This window comes from Epinephelus fuscoguttatus, linkage group LG4 (genome assembly GCF_011397635.1).
Source record: "Epinephelus fuscoguttatus linkage group LG4, E.fuscoguttatus.final_Chr_v1".
Taxonomy (NCBI): domain Eukaryota; kingdom Metazoa; phylum Chordata; class Actinopteri; order Perciformes; family Serranidae; genus Epinephelus; species Epinephelus fuscoguttatus.
In genome coordinates, this window is record NC_064755.1 from 43,686,407 (window position 1) to 43,700,930 (window position 14,524).

At 42.2% G+C, this 14,524-nt stretch overlaps 2 protein-coding genes across 2 annotated transcripts; one reads left to right on the forward strand and one right to left on the reverse strand.

Moving 5' to 3' along the window:
- Nucleotides 1-1,216: 1,216 nt before the first annotated feature.
- LOC125886760 (uncharacterized) lies at nucleotides 1,217-5,583 on the reverse strand. Its single transcript, XM_049573067.1, has 4 exons — nucleotides 5,336-5,583; nucleotides 4,347-4,590; nucleotides 3,311-3,448; nucleotides 1,217-1,714 (listed from the first exon to the last, which is right to left on the reverse strand). Exons 1-4 carry the CDS (start codon nucleotides 5,530-5,532, stop codon nucleotides 1,445-1,447), a joined length of 849 nt encoding a protein of 282 aa, XP_049429024.1. The 5' UTR covers nucleotides 5,533-5,583; the 3' UTR covers nucleotides 1,217-1,444.
- Nucleotides 5,584-9,552: 3,969 nt separating this feature from the next.
- LOC125886761 (uncharacterized) lies at nucleotides 9,553-13,447 on the forward strand. Its single transcript, XM_049573068.1, has 4 exons — nucleotides 9,553-9,875; nucleotides 10,034-10,277; nucleotides 11,176-11,313; nucleotides 12,976-13,447. Exons 1-4 carry the CDS (start codon nucleotides 9,679-9,681, stop codon nucleotides 13,243-13,245), a joined length of 849 nt encoding a protein of 282 aa, XP_049429025.1. The 5' UTR covers nucleotides 9,553-9,678; the 3' UTR covers nucleotides 13,246-13,447.
- The last annotated feature ends 1,077 nt before the right edge of the window (nucleotides 13,448-14,524 follow it).

Sequence of the window (14,524 nt, forward strand, 5' to 3'; positions counted from 1 at the left end):
TCACGTGCTTTTGCTGGTCTTGCACGCAAGCGTACATGTGAGACATAGAATAAAGTGATTTTGGTGGAATATCACAATTTTAAACTCAGATTTTGTCAGACTTTTTTTTTCGTAGGCAAGTGTTTGTCACGCACAATGTGTCCAAGGACTGGTGGAAATTTGAAAATCCAAAAATAACTTTTGTTTTTACAGTTCCTGGCTGTGATCAAACAACTTTTTACGTCTGGGCTTCAGGACACTTGGATCACTACGGATGAGCAGTATGGAGATATTTTGTGGTTTCAATTATGTGTTTTTGGACGTTTGAATCTGGGGCGCCGTCAGCCTCCATTAGGTGGAGTTGTGTTGCTACCTCCTCTCCCCTTGGATCTCCACAAGTGATGTGAGGACCCTAAAACTTCACCTGAGCCTCCCTCGGCATATGGGTGAGTAGATAATGGCTGAATTTACATTTTTGGGTGCACTATCCCTTTAACATCTGGCCAGTGGACAACAGTGGAAAATGAGCATTTTGGCTGACACTGGCACAGTTAGTGATGTTGGCCACGATGCATTGTGCCTCAAAAAATAAGATATATTCAAAAAAAAAAAAAAAAGCAAACAGCAAAAGACTCATGTAGGTGCTCTGATGAGAGCCTCTGTTCTGACTGCGTCCCAGCCTGAAGTTCAGGACGTGATTTTTATCTGTTGGTACAGAGAACAGCTCACTGCTACGATCAGGTTACACAGCCATTAATGGTGTCAGTTATTTAAACCTATGATATTAATCTCTGCAGGGAAAGTGACTCTCTTACAGGAAATCACGGGTCTGTTCACACTCTGACCATTGTTTTCTGAGTGAGAGTAAAAGTTATTCATCCACCTAAGTACATATTCTGTATGTATACAGCTAAAAACAGTCGTCACTGATTACACGTTAACAGATCTACAAATATGATTCTAAATGAAAGTAACGACCAAACTGCCCCTGAAGACTTTGAGGTCATTGAGGTTTGAGTATTTCTCAAAGTGAAATGTTACTCACACGTACAAACTGAAAAACAAAAGCTATTAATTAAACTTCCTTTGGCATGAGTGCAAACTTTACACCATCAAACCTGGAAAATATAAAAATGCTACCACAGTAAACTTCGATGTTTGTATCAGAATTCTAAACACAAGTCAGCTGTTTCATCTGGATTTAAAAAAACAACAACAGTTTATTGAATGTCTGATTTATTGATAATGGAACACAGGAAGTGATTTCATCCCTCGATTCAGTATACATACCACATGTAGGGGTGTTATTGATTGTATGTATTCCACTATAGGCTTACAAGCAAGTGAGACTTGATTACATTTGACTACATCAGAGAGTATTTTGCACAGACAGACATATGCTTCACAGACAATACATACACTGGCTTTTCAAAATAAAGCTCAGGGAACAAACAAGTGATCATTGTTATATCTCTTGTAACAGCAAACCATAAGGACGGATGGCCTTTTCAACGATCTCCTGCTGTTCTTTATCCGATGCGTTTTCAGGGATGGGAACCAGCCAGTAGTTGTCTTCCTTGTATATCTCCCTGTACACTGGGTTGATACGATTCTGCAGAATCACTTTGTATTTCTTGCCCGTCTTTTTGGAGGTGAATTTGGTGGCGAATCTCTTCGCTATGTCGATGTCTGGAGTCAAATAAATCCCTTTGCCATGCTTTTTACGCTTGCCTGCCTGTTAAGTACAAGAATGAATTAGGATTTAAAGACTTTCAACCAACTAATCAGATCAGTATTTCCTCACACACTAAAATTAGACCATCCTAACACACACTCGTGCATTTCTGTGGCAGTAGAGTTGATTTCAACCACATAATAATTCCTTAATCCTCACTAGCCTCAGCTCTCACAACGTCCCTTGTGATGGTGTGCATAACAAATAAAAGGTTTATATAAATGTATTAGGGGTGTCACAGTATACGGGTATTGATGATAACTATGATATTTAAAAAATGAATTATTGATACCATGTAAATGATACACATCTCCAACACATTCTCACGTCACTTATCAACATTTGGTCATGGACTGTCAACATCCACGTACGACATCCAAGGTACCCTGGGTGTGCTGGTTGTTGACGTTCTGGGACGCCGTGTCAACTTCAGCCTGTTACATGCATTGTCTGTTTTCAAAATACACTTCTGTTTTCACAGGAAATGTACAGTTTGCCTACAGTCTCTTTCAAAATAAAAGCACTGCGTCAGTACAACACCATGAATTTACCTTTGTTTACTTCAACAACAAACGTACATGGTTGGATTTAGGAAAAGAAAACAGGGGTTGGCTTTACAATCACACAGGAAGTGGACACCTGCGTCCCGGGTGACAGGTGGTGTGTTCCACATGTTTTATTTCCAAATCACTCTAGAAAGGAAGATTAGCATACCATTAGCGTACAGTCTGATACCGTTACCATTGGAAAATGCCAGTTCCGGTTCATCGCCGGATCAGGTATCATGGGTGCCAGGCATAAGGTGGATACAAAGTTTGATTTCCCTGAGTAAAACACCACATTTGTGTTTAGAAGAATTTTAATATAATTCATACTGGATGAAAACACACATTGGCTATAGTGGGTTATAGCCACAGTGGCTTAAGAAGCTTCCAGAGGCCATTCGCTCTCTTCAGTCACCAGGAGTTCATGACAGAATTGATGCCCCCCATATAAAATGGACTGTCTTAAATACCAAATTGAAGTTGCGTAGAAGACAGGTGCTAGGTACGTAGCCAAACGTACCCACTAACAAGAGCCCACATTGGCCAACACAGAAAGGGGTGGACATGTTAACGCCAGCCGATGGCATGGAAGCTTTAATGCTCCAAATGTCCTAAGACGTCTACATGTACTGGTTAATGGGGCATTTTCTGTTCTCTAAATGCGTCAAATGCACGTTAAGATGTTATATTTTTACCTGTTAAGATGAACAAATTTGAATTATTAATACATATATCAAAATAGATGTTACGAGCCCTTCTGTGTTCCATAGCTGTTGCTGTTGTTCAGAGCTGAAGGACTGTCTCCATCAGCCTCTCTACTTCTGCTCTCTCTGCCCGGTTAGCACGAGCTAACACAGCAGCGATGGCTAACATCTGGCACAGAGCCGTTTAACCGTCCCAAAAATCTCACACCATCACTGAAACGGCTCAACTCTGTCGATGCCATATCGTAGGCAACTTGACTTGCTTGAGTTCTTTAGAGATATTTTAACTCTCATCCAAGAGGCTTCTTCACATTCATTCCAGCAGTCAGGAGAGTGAATATAAATACCTTTAAGTGTTCTTCAATGATGGCTTTAACAAATTCCTGTTTCGTCCCGTGGTAGGACACCGGCCACTCCCCTGCCACTGACTGTGTGGTGCGCCACCTGTTTCCCAGCCAGGTATTGTCCTCGTACTTATCCAGGACCTGAGGCAAAACAAAAACTCTTAGTAGTCACAAACATTCAGATGTGTAACCACCACTGTCATTTTAACCACCACCAACAGTGATGTCATGGTGTATTGGAGTGCACCTGCACATCACTGCAAGAAGGCAAGAAGTTAAACCGCCAGCAGGCATCAAAAAGGCTGTGAAAAGAGAACTCCACTGATTTTACCCATCAAATTACATACGTTTTTGGTTGTGTAGAGTACTACATGTGATAAAAGTAGCATAAGTCGATTGTTATACAGATTTTCTTCATTTTCAGGCTGGTTTGTGAAGTTCAAGCTAAACGATGTGTCTGGGGCACGATGCGCATTAATGATACTTGTTACCTGGAGAGGTTGGAAGGAGACAGACCTTCCTCCCCCTGAAAAGTGTAGGAAATTGCAAAACCACTGTTCAGACACTACATGGTGTGAGCTGCATGCTAGCTCTGACAGCTAGATGATGCTTCACAAAGGGGCGGGGCTTAGTGAAGGGTCAATTTACCTGCAGATGCTTTGGTTCAAAATGAGACAAAACTTTTCAATCTGTGTCAGTTCTTGTTGTTTTTAGCCAAGATGATTTATGGACAACTTGCAGCCCTGACAGACCGGCTCAGAGGAGTGAGGAGTCAGTTGTAAATGATGCAATAAAACAGGTTTTTTCAACAACTGTGAATCACCAACCACGAGAGGGCCTTGAGTATACAGTCATAAATGTGCACCCAAAATATTTGGCTGATTGGTCCAGTAGTGTGAAATTTATGATTATGCCTTTAAATATATAATCAGATCAGTTGGTCTCTGAGGCCAGATTATGTCATAGTTTGCACTCTGAATTGTAGAATACAGCAGCTTGATGGAGATTTAAAGTCAAACAAAACTGAAAACATATTCACCTTGAGGGCAAAACGCTGCCAACCACATGGGCGTTCATACAGCTCGCCACCTCTGTAATATTTCTCTGTGTCTTTCAACTTGGAGAAATCGTAGTTGAATCCTGGATCCAAATGTTCCTTGGACCATGGGTAATTATTTGGTTCGAGGATAATCTGCCCAGTTTCTTTGTCTTCATTGATGTCTTGCGGCAAGTTGACCCTGCAGATTGGCTCCACTTTAACTGTTCCTCCAGGACTCTGGAACCTGTAAAAGTTGAAGCAGAAGAAGAGTCACACTTTCAAAGCACGTCAGTGTTCTCTTTGTGACAATCCATCAGGGATAAGGAAAACTATTCAGCAACAGCTCAGGAGAAAAACAAGACTCCACAGCTACGATGGTGTCTCTGTGAGGCTGACAATGCTAACATGTTTCTGTTTACCATGTTCACTGTCTTAGTTTAGCATGATAAGCATTATGGGCACTCTTACAGACATTTTGTGAACAAAATGAAAATATTTTGAGAAAAAGTCTGAGTATTTTGACAATAAAGGATTATTCCATAACAATAAAAAAAGTTAAAATAAAGTCAGAATATTTAAACACTAAAGTCAAGATTTCAATACTCTTTGTAGTAAACTGCTGAGATCAGTCTGTCAGCTTTCAAGTGCCAAACTAGTTTCACTGATGAGGACTTTAGGGACTGTTCTTTATATATCACAGGAGGGGAGTGGCTGAGGTATGACTGTTTAAAAAAAAAAAAAATCTAATAACTAATTTATGGCGGAGGGAGGATCATGCATTTTCCCCTAAATCACTCAAGGAAAAATATCTGTAGTTCTGGAGAGGATCAAACAAAAACAAAAAAAGAAAGAACAAAGTCACGCCCCAGCCACCCTTCTCCTCTGATAAGTAAAGAACAGTCCCTTATAGAAAAACAACTGCTGTTTCAAACCCTCTGTAACATTTACAGAAATCATACTTATGTTAACATGGCTTTGGTAATAATTACCTGGTTCTAAGCCCACACAGGGTGATAGGGATCAAGTCCTGGATGGACAGCTCTCGCATGGACTCCTGCAGCTGGGCAGCTGCTCCAGAGGTGTCAGCTGTCAGTGACCCATCCTCTGCTCTCTGTCTATGAACACTAGCTACTGCGTCATTGCAGAGCGCGTTCAAAGCTTCAAGCACAACTTCTGTATCGATCATCTCGATGTTGATGTCTGGCTTCTTGGCTCACTTCTTCAGACGAATGTAAGGGTGGAACTGGGCTCATATTTATAGAGCCTCAGTTTTAGATCCTCCCATCAGAAAAACAGAAAGTGATGGGGAAAGTGAAACTATTACTCAGCAGTTTACACAGTGACTAAGACATGTAGCCCTGCTGCAGCCCTGGTGGCTTCAAGACATCCTGACGTTCTCTCAGTGGCTGATTTTGTGAGAGGTAAATACTGCATGATCAAGACATGCAAACAAAGGGCACATGTACTGGTAAACAAGATCACAAAATGAAAACATAAATAAACTCTCAGTTACTGTTTGTGGTGTCAGTCCAGGCAGGTAGGTGTGGGTTTATTTGTTCAGGTCTTGTGATATCAGTCGGAGTATTCTGCCTCCTGCCTTGAGTATACAGTCATAAATGTGCACCCAAAATATTTGGCTGATTGGTCCAGTAGTGTGAGAGGTTAGCTGTGGACAGTCAGATAGACACACACACACACACACACACACACACACACACATGCAATCATCAAATGCATGTCCCCCTTAGGCTTACACCTGGTGTAGGTAATTAGTCACCCTTCAGTGACCTTTCAAACATAACATTTATGATTATGCCTTAAATATATAATCAGATCAGTTGGTCTCTGAGGCCAGATTATGTCATAGTTTGCACTCTGAATTGTAGAATACAGCAGCTTGATGGAGATTTAAAGTCAAACAAAACTGAAAACATATTCACCTTGAGGGCAAAACGCTGCCAACCACATGGGCGTTCATACAGCTCGCCACCTCTGTAATATTTCTCTGTGTCTTTCAACTTGGAGAAATCGTAGTTAAACCGTGGATCCAAATGTTCCTTGGACCATGGGTAATTATTTGGTTCGAGGATAATCTGCCCAGTTTCTTTGTCTTCATTGATGTCTTGCGGCAAGTTGACCCTGCAGATTGGCTCCACTTTAACTGTTCCTCCAGGACTCTGGAACCTGTAAAAGTTGAAGCAGAAGAAGAGTCACACTTTCAAAGCACGTTGTGTTCTCTTTGTGACAATCCATCAGGGATAAGGAAAACTATTCAGCAACAGCTCAGGAGAAAAACAAGACTCCACAGCTACGATGGTGTCTCTGTGAGGCTGACAATCTTGTACATCTTTTGCACAGAGGCAATCTTTGCCAATAGTCCTCGGAAGAGGTCCGTCTATAATTTTGCGCCCTACTTGAGCCATGCCCACCTCTATTTATTTTCACCCCTCTCTCCAGTTCTGCTGTATTAACACCTGGTTTAATATACTTTGCTTCCATCTCTCTGCCCTGCTCTACTCTACTTCAACGCTCTCTCTACTCTACCAGTAGACTACCACATCCACCTGTTGCACAAAACGCACACGGTAGCATGAAATTTTTTTGTATGCTCGCAAAGCACAGCCTGCTGGGATGTTTCTATGTATCTGCACCAGAAGGGCTCTTTAGTACATACTAAGTACATGAGTGCACAGTAATGAGCAGGTGAAATGTCTGTCTAGCTTACATATGAGGTGTCTCAAGATTTAGGAACATGCAATTGTATTGAACATAATAAAAGTATAAAGTCACTTGACATGCTGCTGTTTTGTGCTATGACCTATTTAAGCGCTGGAAGTTGTTATTTACGTGACAACGCCTGAACGCAACACTGGCTCCGCTCCAACAGTGCTGTGCGAGCAGCTGTTTGTCTGTGCCTAACAGCAGTCTGTTGGTGGTTATTTACACACTGTCCATAACAATAACTTTGTCAGGTAACAAAGAGAACAATGATCAGAGTGTAAACAGACCTGTGATTTCCTGTAAGAGAGTCACTTTCCCTGCAGAGATTAATATCAAAAGTGAAACAATCTACTTTCATTTTGAAAGGTTTAAATAACTGACACTGTTAATGGCTGTGTAACCTGATCGTAGCAGTGAGCTGTTCTCTGTACCAACAGATAGAAATACTTCAGGCTGGGATGCAGTCAGATCAGAGGCTCTCATCAGAGCGCCTACATGAGCCTTTTGCTGTTTGCTTTTTTTCTTTTTTTTTTGAATATATCTTATTTTTTGAGGCACAATGCATCGTGGCCAACATCACTAACTGTGCCAGTGTCAGCCAAAATGCTTCAGCCATTATCTACTCACCCATATGCCGAGGGAGGCCCAGGTGAAGTTTTAGAGTCCTCACATCACTTGCAGAGATCCAAGGGGAGAGGAGGTAGCAACACAACTCCACCTAATGGAGGCTGACGGCGCCCCAGATTCAAACGTCCAAAAACACATCATTGAAACCACAAAATATCTCCATACTGCTCGTCCGTAGTGATCCAAGTGTACTGTGCTGTTTGATCACAGCCAGGAACTGTAAAAACAATTTTCAAATTTCCACCAGTCCTTGGACACATCGTGCATGACAAACACTTGCCTACGAAAAAAAAGTCTAAAAAAATCTGAGCTTAAAATTGTGATATTCCACCAAAATCACTTTATTCTACGTCTCTTTTAAAATTAGCTAAAAAATAAACCGTTTGCGCAACAAGAGTGAAAAACTGAGGCTTTTTTTTGTCAAATCCAGTATTTATATAATCTGATATATAGTAATATAGTATAATCTAATATATGGTGGGTCAAGTGTTTTTCACGAGTCACTCAGGAGGATAACAATCCACAGAACCTATTGGACATTTTTTTATTGAGACAACTCAAAAAACAGTTCCAGTGAGAGCAGCTGGCCGTGTGTTGTAGACTGACATGGACACTGACCCTGGACTGAGGTGCTGAAGAATTTTTTATGTATGTATGTTTTTTATATAGACCATCACTGACCCACCACCACGCCGGTCATGCTGGATGATGTCACAGGCAGCAGAACGTTCACCACGGCGTCTCCAGACTCTTTCACGCCTGTCACATGTGCTCAGTGTGAACCTGCTCTCATCTGTGAAGAGAACGGGGCGCCAGTGGTGGACCTGCCAGCTCTGGTGTTCTCTGGTGAATGATGGAGCTGCACGGTGCTGGGCTGTGAGCACAGGTCCCACTAGAGGACGTGGGGCCCTCGTGCCACCCTCATGGAGTCTGTTTCTGACAGTGTGGTCAGAAACATGCACACCAGTAGCCTGCTGGAGGTCATGTTGTAGGGCTCTGGCAGTGCTCCTCCTGTTCCTCCTCACACAAAGGAGCAGATAGCGGTCCTGCTGCTGGGTTGATGCCCTTCTACGGCCCTGTCCAGCTCTCCTGGTGTGACGGCCGTCTCCTGGTGTGTCCTCCATGCTCTTGAGACTGTGCTGGGAGACACAGCAAACCTTCTTGTGCCATCCTGGAGCAGATGGACTACCTGTGCCACCTGATTGGGCTGCAGGTACGGCCTCATGCTACCAGTAGTGCCAAGGACACTAGCAGAAGACCAAACTAGAGAAGAATCAGTCAGGAAGGATAAGGAGAGAGCAACTGTCTGTGGACACCACATGTAAAACCATTCCCTTTTTGGGGCTTGTCTTGCTTTTGCCTCTCCATTGCACCTGTTGTCACTTTGATTTGCACCACAGCAGCTGAAACTGATTCACAATCACTTGTGCTTCCTACATGGACACATTGATATCCCTGAAGTTTAACTGACTTCCTGTTAGACTGTGACCATCAAGTGTTCCCTTCATTTTTTAGTGGTGAACAAACCCTCACTGCTGGAAGCACCACTAACAACACTGTGGTCACCTCTTTCAGTGGAGGCAGAATACTCCGACTGATATCACAAGACCTGAACAAATAAACCCACACCTACCTGCCTGGACTGACACCACAAACAGTAACTGAGAGTTTATTTATGTTTTCATTTTGTGATCTTGTTTACCAGTACATGTGCCCTTTGTTTGCATGTCTTGATCATGCAGTATTTACCTCTCACAAAATCAGCCACTGAGAGAACGTCAGGATGTCTTGAAGCCACCAGGGCTGCAGCAGGGCTACATGTCTTAGTCACTGTGTAAACTGCTGAGTAATAGTTTCACTTTCTCCATCACTTTCTGTTTTTCTGATGGGAGGATCTAAAACTGAGGCTCTATAAATATGAGCCCAGTTCCACCCTTACATTCGTCTGAAGAAACGAGCCAAGAAGCCAGACATCAACGGCAAGATGATCAATACAGAAGTTGTGCTTGAAGCTTTGAACGCGCTCTGCAATGACGCAGTAGCTAGTGTTCATAGACAGAGAGCAGAGGATGGGTCACTGACAGCTGACACCTCTGGAGCTGCTGCCCAGCTGCAGGAGTCCATGCGAGAGCTGTCCATCCAGGACTTGATCCCTATCACCCTGTGTGGTGTTAGAACCAGGTAATTATTACCAAAGCCATGTTAACATAAGTATGATTTCTGTAAATGTTACAGAGGGTTTGAAACAGCAGTTGTTTTTCTATAAGGGACTGTTCTTTACTTATCAGAGAAGAAGGGTGGCTGAAATTGTGACTCTTCTTCTACTTCAACTTTTACAGGTTCCAGAGTCCTGGAGGAACAGTTAAAGTGGAGCCAATCTGCAGGGTCGACTTGCCGCAAGACATCAATGAAGACAAAGAAACTGGGCAGATTATCCTCGAACCAAATAATTACCCATGGTCCAAGGAACATTTGGATCCAGGATTCAACTACGATTTCTCCAAGTTGAAAGACACAGAGAATTATTACAGAGGTGGCGAGCTGTATGAACGCCCATGTGGTTGGCAGCGTTTTGCCCTCAAGGTGAATATGTTTTCAGTTTTGTTTGACTTTAAATCTCCATCAAGCTGCTGTATTCTACAATTCAGAGTGCAAACTATGACATAATCTGGCCTCAGAGACCAACTGATCTGATTATATATTTAAGGCATAATCATAAATTTCACACTACTGGACCAATCAGCCAAATATTTTGGGTGCACATTTATGACTGTATACTCAAGGCCCTCTCGTGGTTGGTGATTCACAGTTGTTGAAAAAACCTGTTTTATTGCATCATTTACAACTGACTCCTCACTCCTCTGAGCCGGTCTGTCAGGGCTGCAAGTTGTCCATAAATCATCTTGGCTAAAAACAACAAGAACTGACACAGATTGAAAAGTTTTGTCTCATTTTGAACCAAAGCATCTGCAGGTAAATTGACCCTTCACTAAGCCCCCGCCCCTTTGTGAAGCATCATCTAGCTGTCAGAGCTAGCATGCAGCTCACACCATGTAGTGTCTGAACAGTGGTTTTGCAATTTCCTACACTTTTCAGGGGGAGGAAGGTCTGTCTCCTTCCAACCTCTCCAGGTAACGAGTATCATTAATGCGCATCGTGCCCCAGACACATCGTTTAGCTTGAACTTCACAAACCAGCCTGAAAATGAAGAAAATCTGCATAACAATCGATTTATGCTACTTTTATCACATGTAGTACTCTACACGACCAAAAACGTATGTAATTTGATGGGTAAAATCAGTGGAGTTCTCTTTTCACAGCCTTTTTGATGCCTGCTGGCGGTTTAACTTCTTGCCTTCTTGCAGTGATGTGCAGGTGCACTCCAATACACCATGACATCACTGTTGGTGGTGGTTAAAATGACAGTGGTGGTTACACATCTGAATGTTTGTGACTACTAAGAGTTTTTGTTTTGTCTCAGGTCCTGGATAAGTACGAGGACAATACCTGGCTGGGAAACAGGTGGCGCACCACACAGTCAGTGGCAGGGGAGTGGCCGGTGTCCTATCATGGGACGGACCAGAAATTTGTTAAAGCCATCATTGAAGAACACTTAAAGGTATTTATATTCACTCTCCTGACTGCTGGAATGAATGTGAAGAAGCCTCTTGGATGAGAGTTAAAATGTCTCTAAAGAACTCAAGCAAGTCAGGTTGCCTACGATATAGCATTTAGGACATTAGCATCACAACGCTGATGCTATCCAATGGTTAGAAACAGGTTTAACGACAGAGTCGAGCCGTTTCAGTGATGGTGTGAGATTTTTGGGACGGTTAAACGGCTCTGTGCCGGATGTTAGCCATCGCTGCTGTGTTAGCTCGTGCTAACCGGGCAGAGAGAGCAGAAGTAGAGAGGCTGATGGAGACAGTCCTTCAGCTCTGAACAGCAGCAACAGCTGATTGTCTGCTATGGAACACAGAAGGGCTCGTAACATCTATTTTGATATATGTATTAATAATTCAAATTTGTTCGTCTTAACAGGTAAAAATATAACATCTTAACGTGCATTTGACGCATTTAGAGAACAGAAAATGCCCCATTAACCAGTACATGTAGACGTCTTAGGACATTTGGAGCATTAAAGCTTCCATGCCATCGGCTGGCGTTAACATGTCCACCCCTTTCTGTGTTGGCCAATGTGGGCTCTTGTTAGTGGGTACGTTTGGCTACGTACGTATCACCTGTCTTCTACGCAACTTCAATTTGGTATTTAGGACAGTCCATTTTATATGGGGGGCATCAATTCTGTCATGAACTCCTGGTGACTGAAGAGAGCGAATGGCCTCTGGAAGCTTCTTAAGCCACTGTGGCTATAACCCACTATAGCCAATGTGTGTTTTCATCCAGTATGAATTATATTAAAATTCTTCTAAACACAAATGTGGTGTTTTACTCAGGGAAATCAAACTTTGTATCCACCTTATGCCTGGCACCCATGATACCTGATCCAGCGATGAACCGGAACTGGCATTTTCCAATGGTAACGGTATCAGACTGTACGCTAATGGTATGCTAATCTTCCTTTCTAGAGTGATTTGGAAATAAAACATGTGGAACACACCACCTGTCACCTGGGACGCAGGTGTCCACTTCCTGTGTGATTGTAAAGCCAACCCCTGTTTTCTTTTCCTAAATCCAACCATGTACGTTTGTTGTTGAAGTAAACAAAGGTAAATTCATGGTGTTGTACTGACGCAGTGCTTTTATTTTGAAAGAGACTGTATGCAAACTGTACATTTCCTGTGAAAACAGAAGTGTATTTTGAAAACAGACAATGCATGTAACAGGCTGAAGTTGACACGGCGTCCCAGAATGTCAACAACCAACACACCCAGGGTACCTTGGATGTCGTATGTGGATGTTGACAGTCCATGACCAAATGTTGATAAGTGACGTGAGAATGTGTTGGAGATGTGTATCATTTACATGGTATCAATAATTCATTTTTTAAATATCATGGTTATCGTCAATACCCGTATACTGTGACACCCCTAATACATTTATATAAACCTTTTATTTGTTATGCACACCATCACAAGGGACGCTGTGAGAGCTGAGGCTAGTGAGGATTAAGGAATTATGATGTGGTTGAAATCGACTCTACTGCCACAGAAATGCACGAGTTTGTGTTAGGATGGTCTAATTGTAGTGTGTGAGGAAATACTGATCTGATTAGTTGGTTGGGACGCTTTAAATTCTAATTCATTCTTGTATTTAACAGGCAGGCCCGCGTAAAGCGTTTGGCAATGGGATTTATTCGACTCCACACATCGATATAGCGGAGGGATTCGCCAAAGAATTCACCTCCAAAAAGACGGGCAAGAAATACAAAGCGATTCTGCAGAATCGTATCAACCCAAAGTACAGGGAGAAACACTACGAAGACAAGTACTGGCTGGTTCCCATCCCTGAAAATGCATCGGATAAAGAACAGCAGGAGATCGTTGAAAAGGCCATCCGTCCTTATGGTTTGCTGTTACAAGAGATATAACAATGATCACTTGTTTGTTTCCTGAGCTTTATTTTGAAAAGCCAGTGGATGTGTTGTCTGTGAAGTCTGATGTAGTCAAATGTAATCAAGTCTCACTTGCTTGTAAGCCTATAGATGAATACATACAATCAATAACACCCCTACATGTGGTATGTATACTGAATCGAGGGATGAAATCACTTCCTGTGTTCCATTATCAATAAATCAGACATTCAATAAACTGTTGGTTTTTTGAGTCTTTTTTTAAATCCAGATGAAACAGCTGACTTGTTTTTAGAATTCTCTTACAAACATCGAAGTTTACTGTGGTAGCATTTTTATATTTTCTAAGTTTGATGGTGTAAAGTTTGCACTCATGCCAAAGGAAGTTTAATTAATAGCTTTTGTTTTTCAGTTTGTACGTGGGAGTAACATTTCACTTTGAGAAATACTCAAACCTCAATGACCTCAAAGTCTTCAGGGGCAGTTTGGTCGTTACTTTCATTTAGAATCATATTTGTAGATCTGTTAACGTGTAATCAGTGACGACTGTTTTTGAGTGGTGGGAGAAGAGCGACCTGTGTTCAGGCTCTTTGCATTCAGCTCATTCTTGACTGTTGTTGTTGTGAGTCCATCTGCAGATGCTGAACTAAACAAGTTTCTGACTCGATGAGTTTTGTTTAATAGGAATTTCCACCAGGAAATCATCCACGAGTGCTGATATACAGTATAACAGCACTGGGACTTGTAACTCTACAGGTATCACTCTGCTTCACAGGTGTTGATTATGTTAACTGTTAATTAGCCAACATTAAGGTTCGTCAAAACAAAGTTTGCACCACAAGGAAAATATTTCCACAAATGACAGGGTTAAATAATGAATGGTCAGAGAAGGAAAAGGGAGGAAAAGAGGCTCGAATACTTCACTGCAAACCTCCAGGTATATGTTCGTGACATGAGAAGACGACACAGACTGATTTGTTTGTTCGCTAAACAAATGGACACACAGATGTAGCCTACATGATACAAATCAGCTGGTCTGCGTGAAGTGTCGACCTGCACAAAGTAGCAAGCTTATGTGCAGGAGTGTTTATGTGTTGCTTAGCAACAGTAGTCCCAGTCCGGTTGCCGAAGTATCTGTAAATAAATCATTAAATAAATACACACATCACAACCTGTTGCCAGTCTTTAGTGTTGATAAATGGAATTGTTGCATAAAAACAATGTCACGCTCAAGGTCGTGCTGCTGTGCTGAGTATCAGCTGCAGCCTTGAGCCTGCGACTGAATCACAGCTGTGCA

Excerpts from the sequence above, each read along its gene's own strand:
- LOC125886760 (XM_049573067.1), bottom strand. The coding sequence starts at position 5,532 with ATGATCGATACAGAAGTTGTGCTTGAAGCTTTGAACGCGCTCTGCAAT. Across the intron at positions 3,449-4,346 it reads GGCAGCGTTTTGCCCTCAAG|GTCCTGGATAAGTACGAGGA; the intron begins GTGAATATGTTT and ends GTTTTGCCTCAG. Across the intron at positions 1,715-3,310 it reads TCATTGAAGAACACTTAAAG|GCAGGCAAGCGTAAAAAGCA; the intron begins GTATTTATATTC and ends TGTACTTAACAG.
- LOC125886761 (XM_049573068.1), top strand. The coding sequence starts at position 9,679 with ATGATCAATACAGAAGTTGTGCTTGAAGCTTTGAACGCGCTCTGCAAT. Across the intron at positions 10,278-11,175 it reads GGCAGCGTTTTGCCCTCAAG|GTCCTGGATAAGTACGAGGA; the intron begins GTGAATATGTTT and ends GTTTTGTCTCAG. Across the intron at positions 11,314-12,975 it reads TCATTGAAGAACACTTAAAG|GCAGGCCCGCGTAAAGCGTT; the intron begins GTATTTATATTC and ends TGTATTTAACAG.